Source organism: Argopecten irradians, chromosome 5, assembly GCF_041381155.1.
Source record: "Argopecten irradians isolate NY chromosome 5, Ai_NY, whole genome shotgun sequence".
NCBI classification, from domain to species: domain Eukaryota; kingdom Metazoa; phylum Mollusca; class Bivalvia; order Pectinida; family Pectinidae; genus Argopecten; species Argopecten irradians.
Window position 1 is genome coordinate 34,762,261 of NC_091138.1, and position 23,760 is coordinate 34,786,020.

General features: G+C 34.4%; 1 protein-coding gene across 14 annotated transcripts in view; it reads right to left on the reverse strand.

Moving 5' to 3' along the window:
- LOC138323646 (coiled-coil domain-containing protein 33-like) overlaps positions 1-23,760 on the reverse strand; it is a 42,089-nt gene that overhangs the window by 15,219 nt on the left and 3,110 nt on the right. For 4 of the 14 annotated variants that reach the window (XM_069268399.1, XM_069268405.1, XM_069268398.1 and 1 more), the window contains 18 exons: positions 21,132-21,464; positions 20,139-20,611; positions 19,398-19,564; positions 18,339-18,472; positions 16,420-16,434; positions 15,075-15,184; positions 14,771-14,875; positions 13,195-13,286; positions 12,917-13,037; positions 11,990-12,122; positions 10,451-10,486; positions 7,913-8,046; positions 7,114-7,143; positions 6,380-6,397; positions 4,588-4,608; positions 3,228-3,299; positions 2,495-2,770; positions 228-269 (listed from right to left, as the gene is read on the reverse strand). In XM_069268399.1, the coding sequence (XP_069124500.1) occupies positions 228-269; positions 2,495-2,770; positions 3,228-3,299; positions 4,588-4,608; positions 6,380-6,397; positions 7,114-7,143; positions 7,913-8,046; positions 10,451-10,486; positions 11,990-12,122; positions 12,917-13,037; positions 13,195-13,286; positions 14,771-14,875; positions 15,075-15,184; positions 16,420-16,434; positions 18,339-18,472; positions 19,398-19,564; positions 20,139-20,611; positions 21,132-21,411 (2,259 nt within the window). In that variant the 5' untranslated portion in view covers positions 21,412-21,464. The remainder of the gene's footprint in view (positions 1-227; positions 270-2,494; positions 2,771-3,227; positions 3,300-4,587; positions 4,609-6,379; positions 6,398-7,113; positions 7,144-7,912; positions 8,047-10,450; positions 10,487-11,989; positions 12,123-12,916; positions 13,038-13,194; positions 13,287-14,770; positions 14,876-15,074; positions 15,185-16,419; positions 16,435-18,338; positions 18,473-19,397; positions 19,565-20,138; positions 20,612-21,131; positions 21,465-23,760) is intronic. The other 10 variants (XM_069268401.1, XM_069268404.1, XM_069268402.1 and 7 more) reach the window with 10 other exon arrangements.

Below are 23,760 nucleotides of genomic sequence, written 5' to 3' on the forward strand. Positions count from 1 at the left end.
GTCTAAAACGAGCCTACCATATTGCTTGCAAATTACCTATAACCTGAAGTCTAAAAATTGATAACCTAGCTGATAACTGATACAGATATAATAGCATTTAGAAATCAGTCAAACATACCATATATTTGCATGCAAGAAATATGTTAGATAAAGCAAACATATAAATGATACCAAACATGACTGTATTTGGTTAGATAAACCTCAACCATCAACTCCATGCTGCTTACCTCCCCTTCCACATTGGAGTGGACTTGGTAAAATACTGTTGGCTGTTGATAGTTTATCAAACAATTTACTAACAGATTTTATAACATAGTTCTCATAATTGATCAAAGATCTTCTGAAAGAAAGGCAAGTTATCAAGTGCAACTAGGAATGAAGGAAAGAATTTTGTGGCAAAGAGATAAGCAGATAATTAGATGAAATTGAAAAAACTCAAATTGTGGATATATGAAGACTGGGGTGGAGCACTAGCTCATGCAGGTAAAGAGTGGGGTGGATATGGGAAAACTGAAGTAGAGTTAGAGAGATTGAAGGAATGTTGGGGACACTTGAGGGATAATTAAAAGCATAGATCAATGGTACGTGAAAGGGAAATTGAAAAAAAATCTCAAAACATTTGAGAGTCAACGGAGAGACTGGGAGAGTACTTAAGAAAAGGTAATAAAGTTACGGTATGCAAAACAGACAGCAGGAGTGCTTGAGAGACTGGATGAGTGTTAGGAACGAGGGGACTAAGAGACAAGGGAATGCTAAAAAGACTACATTCAAACCTGTGATAAAGGACACCTGTCTAAAAAGACACCTGACTGTAAAGGATACCTTTATTCAGATCCCTTTGATGTCCTGTAATAACAAAATTGATTAGGTGCCAGGGACATTAGGGAGGGTCTAGTGGTGGTATGGTAAGAGAAACTGTGCTAACATCTTTGGAGTATGCTTTAAGGAATACTTAAGGGACATTTGAAACACTAAGAGTTTCTAGAGAGGATGGCGGATTGATTTGAACACTAGGGGGACTGGGAGGGGACTGGAGAGATTAGATAGATATTAGATAGACCAAAGAGGTAATAAAGAGACTTGCATAATAAAAGAGAAGATGGAAGAATGCTACAAGGAAATTGGAGGCTATGTAAACATTGGTTAATGTATTAGCAAGACAATGGGGGCTGGAGAGAATGGAGGGGTAGGGGTTCTAGGGGCAGAGAACTACAGAGACTTGAGCTAGGGGAAATGAAAGGTATAGAATACTACATGACTCCATTAGGTAATGGAGATAATGGAAAGGTAGGAGTTGCTAGGGGCAGGGAATTCTAGAGACTGGAGCTAGAGGAACTGAAAGGTGTAGAATATTACAGGACTTCATTAGGTATTAGAGATAATGGAGGAGTAGGAGTTGCTCGGGGCAGGGAATAATGGAGGAGTAGGAGTTGCTCGGGGCAGGGAACTATAGAGACTGGAGCTAGGGGAACTGAAAGGTGTAAGAAACATTTTAGGAACACTATAGGACTCCATAGGGTAATGGAGGTAATGGAGGGGTAGGAGTTGCTAGGGGTAGGGAACTGCAGAGACTGGAGTTAGGGGAAATGAAAGGTGTGAGGAATATTTGAGAAATGCCATAGGACTCATGAATCCATTGGTTAATAAAGAGAATGGAAGGGTAGGGGTTGCTAGGGGCAGGGAACTGCAGGAATTAGAGTAAGGGGAACTGAAAGCTGTAAGGAACATTTAAGGAATACTACAGGACTTCAAACAGTACTAAATAAAATGAAGGGATCCTAGATATTTAAAACAGGTTCCAATAACATGGGTGGTGTAGCTATATATAGAACATCCAGAGAGGTTCTTGAGATATTTAATAAATGCGTTAAGAACACTTGATTGGCACAGGAGAGACTGGTGTGGTGTTAGAGAGAATGGAGGGTTCTAGGAATATTAGGTGAGGTGTAATGATGTGTAAGGAACACATGAAGTTACAAAGTGAAGTTGGGTTAAAAGAGAGTTAAAAATAGCATTCCAGATATACAGATGGGTGAATAGAACAATATAATAATGGCTTAGGGGATTAATAAAAAAAGAATGAAGTGGCATTTGAGACACTTGATCTGTTTTAAAATTGGAATAAAGGTATAGAAAGTTTGGAACTGGGATATAGAGAAGAAATATAAGTTTAGGCCTAAATGGATTGGAGTGGAGCAAAAGAGGATGCAAAAGAGCTGTATATGTTGGGTGAAGCTAGGAAAAATAAAGCTGATAAGATTTGTGGGAAGAGATGGAGTTCAGATACAAAGCATGCATCAGGGCCAAAAGGACAATTGATCTCAGAACAATGCAGTTGTCATGTTGAGATGTGGGAGAAGACAGAAGACAATATATAAGGTAAAGTATAATTCAAAGGTAAGTTTGATATGAGTAAGTTTTTGAAATTTGAATTCAAGAAAGATTTTTACACCCAAGCTACTTGAGTAAAAAATAATAATGACTGAGTACTCACAGAGAGTGGCCTTTTCTTCTGTTTCCTCATATAATAGCCCCCTCCCGGGGGTGTAGGTATGAGTCGACCAGTGAGGGTATCTGTATCTTCATCCCCGGAATTTTCACCGCCTTCCTCCTCCTTCTTGGTACCACCTGAACCTTCTGTGTGCACACTAGCCTCTTCTACCTTCAGAATATCCGGGCTCGAGCGGTGGAAGGTGTCCGCCTGATCCGGGTACAAGTCCAATGTGGGAAGGTTGTCCACGTCACTGTAGGATACCATGGTCTCAGGGTCCTGGAATATCACAGGGTATCTCATTACTTGTTTATATTTATGAAGTGATATTTATCGCTCAAATATCACCAATACTCTTATCCAACTTAGTAATGGTAGGAAAACCACACAAATGTGTTGTCGCATTTGTCTTTGACTATATCATACATGTAATTAGAGATTACATATCCACCTCATATATGATAAAGCAGTGCCCCACTAGTCAGCAACAATAGAACCCTTTCTGTTGGATAATTAAGTAGTCCTATACATATTAATTGTAGTTGTTTTAAAATTCGTTTGCAAAGCAACATATTTTACAGTTATATTCTTCAGTTTGAAATATTGAAAATTTATATTTTGAGATTTTTTTGTTTTGTTCTCCAAGCATGTACAGGGTTATACGAGGATTTCCAAGAAAGTTAGTTAAGACATAAAATATATCTGTATTGTATCCTCTCAATGGTTTTAGACTTACTGGAGTGGTGATGAGACGCAGCACCATGCCGACCTTAGGAGGGTCTCCATTGATGTCCTCTACTTCCTCTCCCTGATGTTAGTAAAAACGTAAATAATTAAGTCTCAAACTCAATGATACAGATTCATCTTCAAGGTAATTATAAAAAAAAATATTTTAATCTTTAAATTGATTTGATTAAATAAAAAAAGATTAATGATGGAAATTTTCCATTCAAATATCAAGTTATCATTTAAGAAATAATTCCAAAAAGAATATGTCAATTATGATGAAGACTGATTGCAAACTAATGCCAGTGTAGAATATTTCATTCGTGGTTCAGTATCATTCAGGTATACAATGAATGGTTGAGTTGACATTTTGTTTTTAAATTTCATTTTGAAAATGTATTTGTTTGTCATTATTTTAATATTTTGCTTGCTTTATAGGGAAGCAGTCATTGATGAGCCAAAACAAAAAAAAACAAAAAAAAATCTAGAACTATGGAGATTATTAGAACACAGCAGCATACATAAAGCTAATACACACAGAGGTTCAGAATCAGGATATGAACAAAAAGGTTAGTGAGTTTACACTACAATTTCTTCTGTTGTCCTGTTAGAGATCTTGATGACGATACCTGAAGACACATATAGACTCTCCTAAATCAAAGACTAGAGTAATCCATACTTGAAATTTCAGGTGTGAATAAGTTGAATTTTAATATTCTTCTCATAAATTACATTGGTAAGGTTTTATAGATTTGTAATCAAATGATTTATTTAAATTTGGTTCTGTGATTTCTTTAATTAACCAAAACTTTGTACCTCTATACTTAAAAGTGTCATTTTTTATTTGCTAAGGTTTACTTAAGTACTTGTACACTGTCCATAAAGAAAGATTATATAACCTATGTCATGCAATTAGAGAGACAGACAACCAGAGGTATCCACATTTTTGTGCAAGAGAGGTGCATTTAGACTAATTGTACAAAGGAGAGTGCATGGTATTAGGTGACAGTACTACAGGTCCAAGGTATGTGCAAATGCATTTAAAAGTTTGAAAAACATGCTTTAGTTTGTCTCTATTATTCAAAAATGCAAAATTGTCATTTCTTAAAAAAAAAGACTCACATGCAATTTATCATTTATAAAAAAAACGAGACCAATTTGTCATTTCTAAAAAGATTAACATGCAATTTCTCGTTTCTAAAAAAGATTAACATGCAATATTCACGCTTTCTAAAAGATAAACATGCAATTTTATTGTTGTTACAAAAAGATAAAGTATGCATAGATATATTTAGTGTGAAGTTTACTCCCCACAAGATGGAGAGTCTACCACAGTGGTGCATGCAACTATACAATGTATAGTAACTTACAGTTAATACGTCTTTAAAGACCTTCAAGAGAATCAAACATGAGGGATAAAATATCAATAAATCAAAGAATAATATATTTCTAAAACTGTTGTTCACAAATGCTTCTTAATTCTGCTAACTTTATTTTGACTAATATCTGCATCACAAATAAGAAATTGGTACTGCTTCTTATGACACTAGAACTAAAACTAAGCAATATCAAATACATGCTGCTTGAACTGAAAATTGGAGTTCCTTCAAAAGCTTTTTTTCTGGATTTAGATATCTGTTCTTCACAAATCTTTTGTAGTGGTTACACGTTTATGTATAAACATTATTGTAAAAATTAAATTGGATTCTAATTTTCAGTTATTTATATCAGAATGTAAAATATCAAACCACCTTTAAAAACGATTTTGTAGATAATGAACGTTGAAAAAGTTTTTATTGAACTTTACATGTTTTAGTATTATTGGTAATCAACACAATATATTGTAACTCCACCAAGAATATATATCAAAAGTCAACACATAGTTATTAGAAACTCGACATTTTACACATTTGTTTGGTGATATTTACATGACAGTAAGTAGGACAAATACATATTACATACCTGTATATCATATAGAATTACATCGATTGATTTGTTTGTTATTTTATACCATTTACAGGTGATTAAAACAAGAAAGCAACATGTAAACAATGGTTTAATAAGGACCTCAATCATTATTAATTGGATGAATAATCAATAAATTTGCAGGTATAGCAATTATACTGCAAGAATTTTTCCCCCAAAAAATACAAGAGATAAATAATTTATTTATTATAAAAGTAGCATGTGAAATATTTTGAAATTGAAGTTCCATCTACATTATTGGTATACTGCACATACATATGTAGTTCATAAATAAATACTCGACAAAAATGGAAATGATCATCCAAATTTTAAGTAAAACAAAAAAATAATAAAAGTCCCACTAACGTCATAAAATTATTATTTACATGAACCCCATCACCTAAAAAAGTATTGTTGAAATAGAGAATCTATCAGATTGCCAGCGTCTGAGACCCACTTGTAGGTTAGCATAGAGCATTGAACTTTGTATCTTCAAGGGTGATTGCAAGACACCATAAAATGGTGTACTATTACAAATGAAAGCTACCACCATCCTCTTCCATTTTATTGTTGGCAATAACAGCACAAGTAAATATGGATTTATTAGTTATTTTCAAGCAAAAAAGGACTAAGCTGTATGATGCATCATTTTTTTTTCTTTTCATTTTTTTTTTGCAAATCATAATTTGGATTTTATTATTTTCCCAATGAATGGCATCAGTTCAAAGATTCATTATCAGGAATTATATGTGTTTTTCAGTTCTGATCTAATAATGTACAAATAGGTGGGAGGCCTAGACAGGTAAATTCAAACATTTTTTTCTGTAACTCGTGAGACACTATATAGAGCTTAGTCCTTGATAAACATACATACATATATCTTAAAACCCATTACAATTTGGAAACCCATACTGGTATATACTTTTGTTAACAATGTGAGTTAAATTTTCCGAAATATTGATGAGTTATGTAATACGTACTGTGCATGTATACTACTATGAGTAAAAATAGTCATATCGAATAAATTAATTGCTTCATAACACATCTAAATACATTGTTCACATCTAAATGAAACTTAGAAACTGTCATGATAAAAGGAGAATTGATAAAAACCATCAATCAATATTTCGGAGAATTTACCTCAGTGTTTTATCTTAATCAAATTCCTTTGTGAGTATAGTCCGCTTCTCTACAAACCTGTTTTATAAATCTAAACTGTAAAGTAAACGAACAACAAGAAAATGTCAGACGTTTTGGTTTTATTGTTTAAGGTGTTTTTAGGGGGGGGGGGGGGTGTTTGGATTCATTTTACAGAAACCTTTCATTAGATAATCGATGATAGTCACTTTTAAAATACAGTATTACATAAATTCTTTTTGATGCCTTGTTAAATAGGAAAGGTATTTTCAATATGTAAAAAGATGTTATGTCATAATTCACAACTCAAAGCCTGATGCCCATAGAAAAACGGGACCAAGCAATAATCTTCTGTCTGAAAGGAAATTTATCAGGCAAACATCTGCATTCACAAGATAATTTAAAAGATGTAAAGATGATCAATTCAGTATTAATTTTGTAAAACTTGCCAATGCTAAAAACTAATTCCCATTAAATCCACAGAAACACGTTTGTCTTAACCAGTAATTTTATCATTTTGAAACTATGAGTGCATGCAATTTTTATCATATTCATTATATTCAATCACAAACAACATTTTAAAATGTTAACAAAACGCTAGTCTATTCATTTTCCTTTTATTTGAAAATTTTATTTGTAAGAATTCATGTTTTTCGACTAAAATATAAAAATCATGTACTCAAAATAGAACTACCATTTACATAGATTTATATTTCGTCATTTTAATTTCACATCTTAACAATACACAGTCATTTGATACACAGCAAACCACCCAAAAACCAAAAATACTCCACCTCATATTCTGCTAATATCTCGTCTAGAAACTGAAACCATACACACTTCACTTTTAATATGTTCTAATAGTTTTCTTAATGACATTACTTAAGATTACATGTACAGTAATGTTTTATAAAATGATAAAATAGTAGCATTAATATTTAAGAATAAGCTTTCATGATTACAAAAAAAACTAAAGAAATATCATTTCAGTGAACGCACAAATGCATAAAAATTGCATTTTAATTTTCTACTCAAAAATTCTATTCTTAAGACCGTGAATATGTTAAGACAAAACTCCAACCTCAGGCATATTATTAGATTTACTAGTTACATTACGTACTCATGAAGGTCTAAAATCCGTTCAATTCAAATAAACTAAATTTTTTTCTAATATGATTGACTTGACTTTACTTTACTCATGTAATGTGTTGAAGACTGTTTTCCTGACAGTAGGAGATCATTCAACATACAATTTCAGTATATGATTAACATACATACCTATGCAGAAAATACTCACGAATCGTACTAATTACAATGAAAACTAAACATTTTCAAACTTGTTCATTCACATTGTGACAAAACATATACAGTAAAATGAAATAATATCAATTTGAAACAGTGAACATTGATTATGAACATTCTCTAATAGAATCCTGAAGGCCCATTTTAATCTTTGCTAGTTTTTGTAAAAAAAATATGTTCCTTGGTTTGTTAGCTCTTTTCTAACTGTGTTTTTTTAATACTTAAAGAGCAATAAAATTCATTACCCAATTCAACCCTGTCAGAGAAGAATAAAACATTAGTGATTCCTACCTGTATTGGGACACCCTCCAATCGGAGGCCATGTTTGGCCCGTGGTGACACTAGCTCAGAGTAGAGATCTTTGTCAATTTGGACTGCAGAGTAACCAATCGGACTCCGGACTTTCCAGAACTGGTCAGACATTGCTGCAAACATTGAAAAAGACAACTTAAGATTATTTTTATAAAAGTCATAATTTGGGTCCGCAAGGTACATCAGTAAAACCTAATTAAAATATTTTTTTTATTTTTTTTTTGTATCATAATCATTTTATCAAATGTTTAATTCCTTACATTCTAATCGAGATTAAGTAATAATGATAAACATTATGATCTATATAGGTAAAAGGATGGTTTAACAATATATTAATTTGATACCATAAAATACCATGATTGTATTTAAATATTACTATACATATATTACGATAAGCTAAAGTGACCTTCTACTAATATTTGATGGATGAAATGGAGATGAGATTTAATAAGATGGCATATTTTCTCACTGAACTGGACCGTTTTAAATCTGCTTCGGTGTGTACAGAAAGAGAGAAGAAACAATTTTTCATTAAAATGCATTTTTAATAATTTGCATTAAGATCTGCAGGAAACTTTATAGCAAAAAGTAATAAGGAATGAGGAACACACATGTCACTTCTGGACAGAGAGAGAGAGAGAGAGAAGAAAATACAGTCTTATACTTGTTAAAAGGAGAAAAACACTCCAAATTTCTTATCAATATAAGAGTTTTGAATCTTAAGTGTATCAACTATTGGTATCCAAAGAAACATCATGTACAATGAATTTAAAACACAGTATGATCTTTTCCAAAAATATTTATAAAACTACATTCATTAACATATATTTTAGTTTTATTAATCTATAATTATTAAATTTCTCTATCAAAATGGTAATATGAAAAAAATGTTTCTGATAATGATAATCCAATATATGAAGTAATATCCGTGAAAACGATTTTTACATCATTTTAGATATAAGCTTCAGGGGACTGAAAATTCAGCTGTTGTCACACACATCATACATATATAGATACATAATGTATCGTAAATACCCACACATTTATATACTGGTAATAACAACAAATATACGATCATTCTAATATTGAAAAGTTAGAGGATGCATGCCAACACCAACATGTTATCATTCAACTGTATATTGTCTCACACATGAAAGGATTGGGCAAATTACTGGTTCCACATAGGCACTGATATTTAACAGTACAGTATTCATTTCTCAAGAAAGAAATGGGACTAATAAGAGCTTATTTGATTTTTTACAGTATTCTGAAGCTCTGAATCATAATTAGGATTATTATTTATCTTTTATAGAATCTGTCTCATGACAGAAATGGATTTAGATATGTACAATACTCTGGTTACTTGATAATCATGGTTCATCCAAATATTTTTCATCTATCCAACTCTACAATAAAGATAAAGAGAGCAATCCTGTCTTAAATATACTTTTATACTTGGTACATGCATTTCACTCATCTAACTTTCTCCTATTTATTTAAGTTTTAAGAATAGTTTTATTGTCATGTTGTTGACAGTACTTTCAGTACTTTGATAATTTTCATTCTCTAAATATTGTCAGTACTTTCAGTACTTTGATAATTGTCATTCTCTACATATTGTCAGTACTTTCAGTACTTTGATAACTGTCATTCTTTACATATTGTCAGTACTTTCAGTACTTTGATAACTGTCATTCTCTACATATTGTCAGTACTGTCAGTCCTTTGATAACTGTCATTCTCTACATATTGTCAGTACTTTCAGTACTTTGATAATCAATATATTAAAGGTTGCAAGTCAAAACTAATATAAAAATTCAACGTACGTATTGATTTGATATAAAGTGGTTTCCTTGATTTATCAAAGAAAGATAATTTATCCATTCTCGTTCCTTTCAAATTTGTTAATCAAATAAATGTACAGTCAACCTTTCTTCTCAGTCCAATGCTGCAGAACATTTGTTGGAAACAAAGAGAGATAACCCATTCTAATCAATGCTTATTTTACATACTCATATTATCTATTGTTCCATGATTAGATTCCAACTAAATCAATAAGCATAATTATTGAATTTGGGTTATTCTGGGTTCAAATATACAATCAAGCCTGTCTATAAAGGCCGCCCACAAGACAGAGGACAAATGGTCTCTGTATAACCAGCTGGTCTTTATACACAGGTTGAAAAGTGTTGAAAATGGTCATTTTGAACTCTAGAAAAGTGGTGGACTTTATAGACGTGGTCGCTAGGGAGGTTTTACTGTACCTGGTAATTAAAATCATGATCTTCAAGACACTTGGAATAACCAAACCAGGTTAAAAATGCTAGCTACCATACCTTGTGTCTTAGGTAGTGATTGGATCACATAGGTATACTATATATTTCTGTCTTTGAATATCGAAGAGAGTTGACTGTACATTTATTTTTGAAAATCAGAGTATACTGTGAGTGTATATATATGCACATGTAAATGACAGTTTTTCAAATATATATTTACAGCCAATAGCCCAATACAAACCAGAATAACTTGTACTTGTACTACTAGGAACAAAAACTGCAAAAAATGGTATAATATTGCTAACTCACACTAGATCCATACATATTATTAATAGAGAAATGTCGGGCACATACAATATATAATTAATATAATTCACAGAACACACTAATTTAAAGGTTGCTGCCATATAAACTTTTGACCCCTCCCTCCTCCACTAAAATGTTCACCTGAATGAGTATTTCAAGGGGATGAACACTTAATAGGACACCTGCACATACATCTATAAATAACATCATATATACTGTTAAATAACTAGTATCTTAAGATCTGTAAATGACTGCCAATGTTAACACAGAAGATATACAAACAGACCTGGAAGCATTTATCCCAGTATAATTTTGCTACAGGTCTGATAATATGACCTGTACCTATGTAGCTTTATGATTATTGGGAGGTTGAAAAGCTTATTGACACGAAGACTTTAACTGGGGTCAAGGTCATTGACCTGAATAGATTGATTTATCCTAGCATGAAACAGGTCTAATATCTGTATTTTTATCATGATGTTAAATGTTGGCATAAAAAAAACTATGAAAGCTTGTGAACATTTAGGAACTCAAATAATTGGTTATTTTGTAAATTGAAGGCTTACAATGGCTTTCCCGTACGTGTGAACCGCTCAAAGTCAATCAACTTTTGGCAGGGCAAAGCTTATACGATGCAAATGCAAAACATATCGATTATTTCATCTACAGCATTTACTTCTCCTTACTAAGTACTTACTCACATTCTCAGAAAACCAATCGTCATGACTGCATGTCCCCGATGTGAAAGGTGTTGGAAAACCGTTATGACAACACACTTACTGAGAGTGTTTATTGTTGACTGAGATGGCCTTGGATTTTCTCGGCAACGTGGCGACAACAAATTGTCCGGATTATTGCGGGAATTTATTAACGAAAATTACGTTCCGTTCCCAAAATGGAGTTCCGGATTCGGAATGATAAATGTCATATAATGATATTTCACCAACGTGTGGTAAATCTTCAAGCCAACAAATTGTGAAGCCAATATGAGCATCTCAGAGTCAACTCTATATTAATTTAAGGAAAGCAATGCGGGGAGCCTTTTGTAAACATTACTACTGAACAAGTTGTAAAGTCTTGAAATTATTATTTATATAGAGACTGCATGTCTTTGAGGATTTTTAGACATGTCATCTTTGACCCAGTTAACCTGGAAAAAATTGGACTTGAGACAGACAGAGTATGGTTTTGACACTAGGTTTGTTCTCCTGCACTTAAGACACATGTTTGAGCTAAATCTATTTTCAATTTTAAATATTTAAGCAAGCAGACGTAAAATTATATCTATTATTCAATAGAAGGCCAAGACAACTTATACATAAATAAATCTAAGGAGAAGAATATAATGAACTACGTATAACACATATTTTTCTAGATCTGAATTTTGTTACAATATTTTTCTGTACGCATGAGGCTAGCCCAAAGTAAAAGACAATAATCTAGCAATATGGGCATTACATGTTGTATAACATACCAGCAGTAGCGATGTAGTATTCTAATACTAGAGCAGCACCAGGTGTGAACATCGTGGCCTTATCACGCTCGTCACTGAACAGGTACGGATGATTCCATAACGGCTGGGTGTCTGGCCGACCAGGTAAACTTATCTGTCAAATATTACACCAATTTCCTGCTCAGATATGTGACACAAACAAGCGTTAAAAATATGCCTATTCTGTTATTTTTGTACAAAAAGATTTTTTTTGCCAAGAAAATTTAACAATTACATTTAACTATGTTTGAGGAAGACATAGGGATGCAATTAAGATCTAGAGATAGAGTGAGGTGGAGGGAGATAAGGGAGATTGGCGGGTGGGGGAGGGGAAGGGGAGGTGTAAGGAGGTGGGTGGGGAAGAGGAGGGGTTGGCAACACATTGTCATGAGATTGAGAAAAAGTCACATATGTATAATAGATACTCATTGGAAAACATTTTTTGTGCATGTCTGATTAAAATTTTCTACATGTAGAAATTTCAACTGCATAATCAGAAGCAATTTAAAACCTAATTGGAGCTAATGTTTCTTAAATAATGTAAGCTAAAATCAAGTTTTGTATGAATTTATATAAAGGTGATATAATTGCAAGGAATTCTACAATATATGAAATGGAAAACTTGGAAGGAGGGTGGCGACATGACTTAAATTGATGTGAATGTTCCTTATTATATTAAGAATTCTTGACATATTACCACAAGCCCTCCACCTCTGGGCTGCGAGTTCGAATCCCATATGGGGTAGTAGCTAGGCACTGACTGCTGGTCAGTGGTTTTCTCCAGCTGCTCTGGCTTTCCTCCACAAACAAACCTGGTACATCCTTACATAACCCTGGCTGTTAATAGGATGTTAAACTAATAAACTCCACCCATTATTATGAAAATTGGTAGGGATGTATTGTTCTCACCTGAGGGAAACCATGTTTTGTTCTTGGAGGCACTTTGAAAGAGGAAGGATGTGGATTAGGAAAGGTGACGCTTATCATGCTCACTGCTGCAGTCCGAGGATGGGATAAAAGATTGTCACTTCTACAATAAAATCAGGCAAGGTTATATAAATAATGTGATCCATAGTTACCAATCTTATCATTAAATTAAATGAAATGATATGAATATTCAAAATAAAACTTTCAAATTTCATGTATCATTTGATTAATTTCATTTAGACGGTTAAGCTCTAACTTACTTGTAGTTGTGATAGTCTGGTACTAGTCTAGCCACAGCGATGAGAGGACCCAGTGGGTGTTTGAATGGCACCTGGACAGCCCTCAGCATCACCTGTAATGGAACAGAGACATGAATACAGTGCTGTAGCTCTAACAGGTTAAAGTGACTGTTCACTTTAAACAAATATAATATGTTCTGCAATTGTGTTTTGCAGTTGAGACCATGCAAAACCTGGTGTATTTTGTGTATGTATTGTATTTCAAGTAGTAAATACAAATATTTCAGAAAAATAAGTTTAAATCAATATATATGTAGATAAATGTATTGTCATTCTAGTCCAAACCAATAAAGGAACTGCAGCTCTAGGCCAAACCAATGAAAGAACTGCAGGTGTAGGCCAAACCATTAAAGGAACTGTAGCTCTAGACCAAATCAAGTAAAGAACTGCAGCTCTAGGCAAAATCAATAAAAGAACTGCAGGCTATGCGACACACAAATACAGAAACTGTCCTCCTAGACCTATATATAACCAATATCACTTCTGAAGTTATAGACCAAACAAATATACATTGTATGAACTGCAATACTAGACCAAACCAATGTAGGTACAGTTCTTAAGTTTAAGACTAACCCAATATAGGTTTTGGAGTTTTATGTCATTCTTAAAAGTACAAATTTACAAAATTAAGTGATTTTAAAACTAAAATTCTCTGAAAGTAACAAATAAAACATGCACGTTATATTGTAAGTTTAAAGTGACTATGGTTGGGCAAAGAAAAGTCTAAATGCATTCATTAGCCTTCCAAAAGTCGTTACATATCAAATCCACGGTCAAGTTATGCTTATCTTGTCCAGTTTTGACCAATGAAATTATGGAAAAGCTCTGTGTAAATTAAGAACAGTTCTAAAAATAAATTTATCTAACTCTTTAAAAGCAAAACTGTGTGGAAATGTCAGCATGGACATAGCCAGCTGGGAGGACATTTTAAGATTCCTATGATACAGATTTTAAAATTTCTTGAAAGCAGAGTGATTTTGATGGGAAATTTTATTTTTTTATTTCATAAGAATTAATACTGGACATTTTTACACCATTTTTACCGACTTAGCCTTCCTTTGCTCGACGTTTCACTTTAATAATCCTAACACTTTGGCCAAAATAAAAAGAAACAAAACAAAATAAAACAAAGAAACATAAAAATAGCAACAATTTTAATCTTGATGTAAACTTTTGAATCTGAAATCATCTTACCTCAAAGTACACAGGTTGTTTGATACGTACACCAAACTAAAGATAATATATATATGTACAATATATATATATATAAACAATGTCTTCAATTTTATCTTGACTTTTCTGTCAAATAGGCTGTCATTGTAAATTTTTCTGTCACTGAAAACCATTATCATGAGATTGCTACCAAAATATGTAAGTTTTTTTCAGCTATAATATTCAAATCAGTTCTTGGAAGTGAAACACAATCATTGGTTTAATTTATTCACCCCTGAAGACACATTTAGGCTCCTCTAAATTTAAGAAACTCGACCAGTCCATTATGAAATTTCAGGGTGAATAAGTGAGAACAAATACTAACCTCCAAGCCTAGGTACTGTGGTGATGCTGGATCCTTCAATAGATGGTCAAGTTTTCGTGTGACGGTGACGAAGGTTCTAACCCCACTCTTTATTCCCTGGACAGGCTATTACATAACCAATAAAAACATATCAACCATACTGAAGTACCATTAGATTCAAATTGTTTAAGTCGAATTCACATAGTACTTCCAGATTTTTCAGTCCCTAATGTGCCAATTTGATCAAACATTGGGTGATGTGTCAATATGAAGTCTTTTGAAAATATCTTAATAAGATGTTATACAGAAGAACTTATCTGGTTACCTTGACAAGTTCCAGGTGATATTGATGGAAGGGCTCCAGGTACGCCATGGGGATCTCATAACTGACGAGTCTCTCCTTGGTGGGGCCGTCAGCCACACCTATTACTAGTACTGTTCAAACATACAGGATGTACTCTCATTTAAAACACAAAAATTTGTCTTCTTTGATACAAAATATTTAAGACTATTTCAAAGTCCATCTGTTTCTGATTAATTTCAAATCTATTTTTCTTTGAATTATTTTTTTAATTACCATGCAATACTGGGTAAAAGAGGATTTCATAAAAATTCAAAATTTGAAGAAAACAAAACCGACTCCAATAAAAGTAACTGGGATTGTTTATGAGTTTATAGACTTCATATGTTTTGATTTTTAGAACATATGAATTGGAAACTGATTTCTTTACATGACAAACTTATTGTGTAATATTTTTTCATAGCTTGAACATTTTAATTGCATGGTTACAAGGTACATGTATTTTGTAAAGTTCTAACTAAAGCATAAAAATACATCTACAATTATTGTACTTGGTTATAACAAACTATAGACAGCAAATTTAAACCATGTTATGCAATAAATACTATGCCTTCTGCAGTCAAAGTAAAATCAATTTCAATTATTCATAACTATATATGTTGAAAAACTAAAAACTACCTGAGGTATTGGTAAAATTTTGATTTAGCATAAAATATATGAAATAATATTGCTAGTACTGATCTATGAATGCCTGGCTTATAGTTTTATAGGTCTAGAGAGGAAGCTTTAGATATATATGTGGACTATACCATGATAGCTTACCACCCTCTGGTGTGATTCTCTTGGTGAGAAATGGACGTCCTTGTGTATCAAAAATTAACATATTACTCGTTTATTGCAGAGAAATGTACACGACTTGGTAATGTGGAACATACATATAAACAAGAAACATAAATGTCAGATGTTAAAATCACCACAATATCACTCAAAACAAAAAAAAATCTTTGAAATATTGGCTGGTTTTCATAAATTCAGACAGACCTACTGCACTTGTAACTCAATGTTAATCTGGTTTGGAAGTACAAAAAAATACAATCTTTTTTCACATCATGCAAAAAAATAAGACACTTTAAAACACCCTCCAAAAATTTGAGATTCCCTCATTGCCAAGAACACAAGTGCTTGAATAAATCCTGGAATTTTTTCGTACAAATTTATTCAATATAAGTGGTTTTGTAAGACAACAGCAAACATTGACAAGATTTACTTGCAAAAAAAAACGGATTCTCATCTTCTATGTTAATAGCACTCGAGATGACATCTACATAATAACACAAACATTGACATCAATCACACACTCCATGGTTACCTCTTTTTGGATTGTCTGAAATCAGGTACAGTAAGTTCAAAAGTCAAAATAGATTTATTTTATATGAAGGAAATTACCTGGTAATTTATATCTTTTATATTTTGTCTAACATGAGTGCCTTGCATTAAATCAAAAAGAAAAGCTCCAGATTAATTGATTTTATTTATGGTTTAACATCCTATTAACAGTGAAGGTCATTAAAGGACTAATTGCCAGGTTTTGGAGTGGACAAAATCCAAAGTACCTTGAGAAAAAAACCACCCACCTGTGATTATATAGTACCTGGCAAATGCCCAATTTAAGGTTTGAAATAAACTTAATCATAGATATTTAAAAAGTATAAGCCTTAATTAGGATGGTGTCAGGGAAATGCAATAAAAAATACTACTTCTATGACAATCGTAATGCTAATTTTCACATGAATATGGCACTGCCATGAGTATGAAATGTTTATATCAGTAAATATCATACAGGTTCCTTGATAATTGTATCAACACATTTCAGTTTATTTGTTTGCCCAAACATTAGATAAACAGTCCACTTATCTAAAGATGTTTGAGACATTAAATTCTTTGTCAATACTGAATAAGACCTTTATCTACCATTGCTTACAATATCTCCAAATAGATTTCACTTACACAGGAACACTTTGATAATCAATTGCTCAATTGATTCTAAATTATAGTGAGGTGAAAAACGTCACTGTATATATGTAAAATCGAAACAACATTTAAGAATTTCTAAAATTCTTCAATTCAATATTGGGTCTGCAAACAATTTCAAAGAATAATTTACCCTAATGCAAGAAGCACCTGCATATCTGTTTGAATTAATAGATCGTGAAATTTAATCAGTGCTTTGGTTCATTTCGTCACTGAAGATTAGCCTACAAAATGGATTTAAATGAATCTGACCATTTTACACAGCACTTGAAGAAGTTGAGGACATTTTGCACAACAAAACCATAAGTGATATTTAAACTGTACTCTACCGTGAGTTATTACTGCTCGAGTACCCAGTCGATCTGTACTTAAGGGTCATCATATGTACATTGTAAACAAATCGGGTCCTTGTAAGATGTTCGATAAGATTTTTGTTAAACGTTTTGAAGTGGTTAAATGGAGGAAAATGAGAAAAGAGTGTTTCAGAGATAGTAGTATAGAAAAAGTGCAGTGAACACCATATAGGCTGTACAGTATGCAACCAAAAACATAGAATCAACACCAATATTACACAAATATATTATCTATACAGGTTTTATAATTAAAAATATATTTTATTTGATAAAATATCATTAAATCAGTCTGTCCTTTTAACTTTAATGTCATCAAAGGTTTTATATAGAAAAAAATGAAACATGTAGAACAGAACTTATTATGAAATCTTAGATGAAGAGTAGAAAACTTAACCACCCTATTCAATACAATAGTATGGAGTGCTTAAAAATTGAGAAAATTGAGGGGGCACTTCATATTATGGATATCACATGTAGGGTAGACCTTTTAAAAAGTTATTGCACGAAGTAAGCAACAAATCTATTCATGGAAAGAAGAATAATAAAATAGAGAAATTATATAATAATATCACTATACACATGCAATAGTAACCCTGGTATATTTGGCCATCCAATCAATATATAGCTAGCTCATCATGCATATATAATCTGTCATTGTAATAGCATATGACCAGAGGGATATGAGGAATACACATGCCACCTCCCACATCGCTACATGTCCCTGTGGTTCTGAGATCAGAAATTATCAATAACAACATTAAAGAGTATAAGAACATGCATATACCTATTTATATATTGCTGAAGATATATCAAGACATACAAGCAGATATGCTATAAATAAGTAGAGCTGAGTGAGTTAATCAGAACATTAATGAATAGCAGAAAAACAAAATGTTTATTTTACCATCTTCAGCTGCGTCTGAGTCTGTCATACTGACAGTAAGTAACTCCTCCCAGGAGGGAGCATGAGTCGGGCGCTGTGTCGTGTGACCAGGAGAACCGATAGCCATTTTCTTTTTGTCTGCAGCCAAATTTTTGCTGTCGGACAATGCAATAAATTAAGATTACCATCAGCCTAAATAGAGGTCAAATTTATTATTTGTACATTTACTTTGTTTAAGATCAGTATGTAAGCATTTGGAGGTAGAGGAAAGTCGGAATACCCATAGAAAAACCACTGACCAGTGGTCAGTACCTCATATGAGGCAGTTGCCAGGTAGTGACCACTGGCACATCCTTAAATGACCCTGGCTGTTAATAAGACGTACATGTAGTTTGGTTTTTATTATTTAAAATCCTAATAACAGCCATGCAGGGACAAGCGGTCAGTAACTCACTCAGCCCGACAGGGAAGGTACTGACCACTGGTCGGTGGGATTTGGTTAATTGACGAACAAAATATTTGTGCATGATACAGCATGTTGATTCGGCAGCAATAATTAGTCCGATATTCTGTATTACCCTGTCCAATATAAACACCAAGTTGTACCCCTGCAGTTACGGAGCTAAATCAAGTCAACCACACTTGGATAAGCCAACTGCAATGTTCTACATCTTTATTGTTCTGTATTAAATCGTGTACTGGAAACCAACTGTCTTTTCGGCTAAAAACAGAGATTAAGTTTAACGGAGATGGAAATACATGTCAATTCAATTGTGCAAGAATTGTGGAAGAAATCAATCGCAGAGATAAACTTGTGCAAATTTACCTTGATCGCGAAATTTTATCGCACTCAAAAGAAAGTTAGTGAACATTACTACAGTGTATTAAAATCCAACTCAAATGACTCTATAATAAGTTAACTCCACTATTCTTTTTTGAAAAATCTCCATTGCCCTATTATAAGCAAACCCATTCATATATTCTTTAGTGCAGTACTCAGACTATGAACTTTATTACCTAATGAATTATATAATATAAACAGGTTTTACATCTATAATTATGGTAGTTAACTGTACATACATGATCGGGTAAGGCAGTGGGGCACTTCCTTTAGGCGTAGAAGGCAGGCTAATACTACCATGTACAATTACATCAACTTGTTCCTTCCCATTTTTGGCCACATGACGATATGTTTGTCCAGTGAAATATGTCTTCCGATCAGAATCTAGGAGAGGGCCCTCTGGAAACTAAAACGCCAGTTTTCATTAATTTTGCATCATAGCCGTGTAAAGAACAAATTACCAACAAGAGAAATCTATTGATAAGGATATTGAATTGTGGCTGATTTTGATTGCCATTGAAAATATTTTGTATCTATAGCAAATGCCTTTCAAAGAGCAATAATTAACTTATTCACTCCTACACATTTATGATGAACTGTTCCAGTCTTTGAATTAGAAGATTCCAAATGTGTCTTCAGGGGTGAATGAGTTATGACAATTCCATTAATAGTAGTTCCAAATGGATGTAGGTCAACGGTCAAAATATAGGTTAGAATGACCTACTTTGGATACACAAGATACTACAACAGGTAGTTTTATGTCCAATAATAGTACTGTTCCACTTTTCTTTTCGTGACTGGAATATAGGTTTGGATCTGAATATACCTATAGCGTTGGTCTTTTGACATACAAACACATGTACAAAGAGCTGTTTGAGACAAGTTCAAAATTCATGATATGATAGAAAGACTAAACTACCTGTAGTCTTAATTTACATAAAACTGCCTCTTTTCTAAAGAAAATGTGGACAGAAATGTACCTTTTTGCCCTCATTAGCTGGTGGTAGTGTAGGCGATGCTGGCAAGTGGAGGGATATATTGTCTCCCCACGGTGAAGTTCTCTCTATAGCAGGTGGCGGGCGAGGTGTGGGCTCCGGTGTACTCTCAATTGGATCTCGTCTTGGTGTCACCTTTTGTCGCGGTGGGGGTGGTGTGATAACGGGACTCTTTGGACGAGGTGGCAGCACCTCTCTCAGAGCATATGTACAGCGTATCCTCCCACAATGCATCTGGACACTATCCGTACTAACAGTTCTAAGTAAAGACAAAACGTCTGTAAAATGGTAGAAGTTCTCCCCGGGATCCACATTAGCTTTTATCCTAGGGGCATTTGGACGAGGATATATTGCAAATTTTCCCTCGCCAACTTTTCTACTTTTTCCTCCATTTTTAGGCTGCACATAGGCCTCAACCAACAGGTAAACATCATGCATTTTGTCATTTTTACAGAACCCTGAAAATAAAGTTAAATACACATAAATGAATGCTGCATGTATTGCTCTACAGATTTCAAAAGCAGACAATATGTACATGTATACATATCTAAGATCAGTATCACCTTGATCCAATGAAGATGCTTTGAACTTGATCAGCAGGTGATTATGATCATCATTGAATTAAACATCTTAGAATTTAAGCTGAGCAATGTGAACAGTCCATCCTAATATGTCTTTGACCTGCAATGTCAATGTCTTTGACTTTCAGCAAAGCATTGTTACCTTTCAAAATAAGTGACAGGCCTCCTGTACGTTGTTAAGTCATTCACCCCTGAAATTTCATGATGGACTGATCTGGTCTTTGATTTAGAAGAGTCTAAATGTGTCTTCAGGGGTGAATGAGTTTAGTGAGGTAGTCACCTGGACACCAGCTAGCTATTACAAGTAAATCCCACCTCAAAGTGACCCTAACTGTTTATGGGATGATGAACCCAATGAACAAAACCTCTTATTTGAGTTAATCAGCATGATACAAACCTTGTGGAAGTCTGAACTGGAACTTCCTTTCTTGAAATCTTGAGACTTTAGAGGATTCCACTTGATCTACAGTATCTGTGTCGGCAGAGAAACCAGTTATAAACATGGGATCATTTCCCTTCCTTATCGTAACATTACTGTAATCAGTCACCTCAAGGCTCTGAACCGACAGTTTGAGGAAGTAACGACCTTCAAGGTTGAACTGACCATCTCGAATGTCCACGTCAAATTCTAATGCCTTGTCATCCACTTTGGGCAAGTGGGAAGCCAAGGAATCCATGATGGTCTTTGTTTCACCACTTAATTAACATGTGGGTGGTATTTAATGGTGATCTGAAATGAAATCATAAAATACCTTGATAAAAATTTTCATATAAGATAGAACTGTCAGTCAGACATAAATGCACTTTCTCCCTATATGATAGACACTATGTGATAGGATGGAATGGTACAAAACGGGACGTGATGGGACAATGATGGGTTATACTATACCCCCATATCCTTTCTGTTATTAAAATGTCATGAAGAGTCTGAATGCCCTATTCACATTTATCATCTATTATATTTGATGGTATCCATATATTTCAGTCATCATTAATACAACTGTCATGCTAATTAGCCACATATCGGGTTAACCTGGTTGCCCCACTATTCAGATATCAATGATTTGGTTGTCCCACTATCCAGTCACCACTGATTGGTTGTCCCACAATCAAGATATCATTAATCTGTTTGTCCAACGATCCAGTCACCACTAATCTGGTCGTGCCACTATCCAGTCACCACTAATCTGGTTGTCCCACAATCCAGTTACCACGAATCAGGTTGTCTCACAATCCAGTCATTACTGATCAGGTTGTCCCACAATCCAGTCATTACTGATCTGGTTGTCCCACAATCCAGTCACCACTAATCTGGTTGTCCCACAATCCAGTCACCACTAATCTGGTTGTCCCACAATCCAGTCACCACTAATCTGGTTGTCCCACAATCCAGTCACCACTAATCTGGTTGTCCCACAATATCCAGTCACCACTAATCTGGTCCTTGTCCCTACACTATCCAGTCACCACTAATCAGGTTGTCCACAATCCAGTCACCACTAATCTGGTTGTCCCACAATCCAGTCATTACTGATCTGGTTGTCCCACAATCCAGTCACCACTAATCTGGTTGTCCCACAATCCAGTCACCACTAATCTGGTTGTCCACAATCCAGTCACCACTAATCTGGTTGTCCCACAATCCAGTCACCACTAATCTGGTTGTCCCACAATCCAGTCACCACTAATCTGGTTGTCCACAATCCAGTTCACCACTAATCTGGTTGTCCCACAATCCAGTCATTACTAATCTGGTTGTCCACAATCCCCACAATCTGGTTGTCCCAATCCAGTCACCACTAATCTGGTTGTCACCACTATCTGGTTGTCCACAATCCAGTCATCACTAATCTGGTTGTCCCACAATCCAGTCACCACTAATCTGGTTGTCCCACAATCCAGTCACCACTAATCTGGTTGTCCCACTATCCAGTCACCACTAATCTGGTTGTCCCACAATCCAGTCACCACTAATCTGGTTGTCCCACAATCCAGTCACCACTAATCTGGTTGTCCCACAATCCAGTCACCACTAATCTGGTTGTCCCACAATCCAGTCACCACTAATCTGGTTGTCCCACAATCCAGTCACCACTAATCTGGTTGTCCCACAATCCAGTCACCACTAATCTGGTTGTCCCACAATCAAGTCACCACTAATCTGGTTGTCCCACAATCCAGTCACCACTAATCTGGTTGTCCACAATCCAGTCACCACTAATCTGGTTGTCAATCCCACAATCTTGTACATCATTACTAATCTGGTTGTCCCACAATCCAGTCACCACTAATCTGGTTGTCCTACAATCCAGTCACCACTAATCTGGTTGTACCATATCCATACCACTAATCTGGTTGATGTACAATCCAGTCACCACTAATCTGGTTGTCCTACAATCCAGTCACCACTAATCTGGTTGTCCTACAATCCAGTCACCACTAATCTGGTTGTCCACACAATCCAGTCACCACTAATCTGTTGTACCACTTTATGATCCAGTCACCACTAATCTGGTTGTACCACTTTATGATCCAGTCACCACTAATCTGGTTGTACCACTTTATGATCCAGTCACCACTAATCTGGTTGTACCACTTTATGATCCAGTCACCACTAATCTGGTTGTCCCACTTATGATGATCCAATCCACCACTAATCTGGTTGTCCACAATCCAGTCACCACTAACTAATCTGGTTGTACCACTTTATGATCCAGTCACCACTAATCTGGTTTGTACCACTTTATGATCCAGTCAATCTCACCACTAATCTGGTTGTACCACTTATGATCCAGTCACCACTAATCTGGTTGTACCACTTTATGATCCAGTCACCACTAATCTGGTGTTGTACCACTTTATGATCCAGTCACCACTAATCTGGTTGTACCACTTTATGATCCAGTCACCACTAATCTGGTTGTCCATTTACAATCCAGTCACCACTAATCTGGTTGTACCACTTATGATCCAGTCACCACTAATCTGGTTGTACCACTTTATGATCCAGTCACCACTAATCTGGT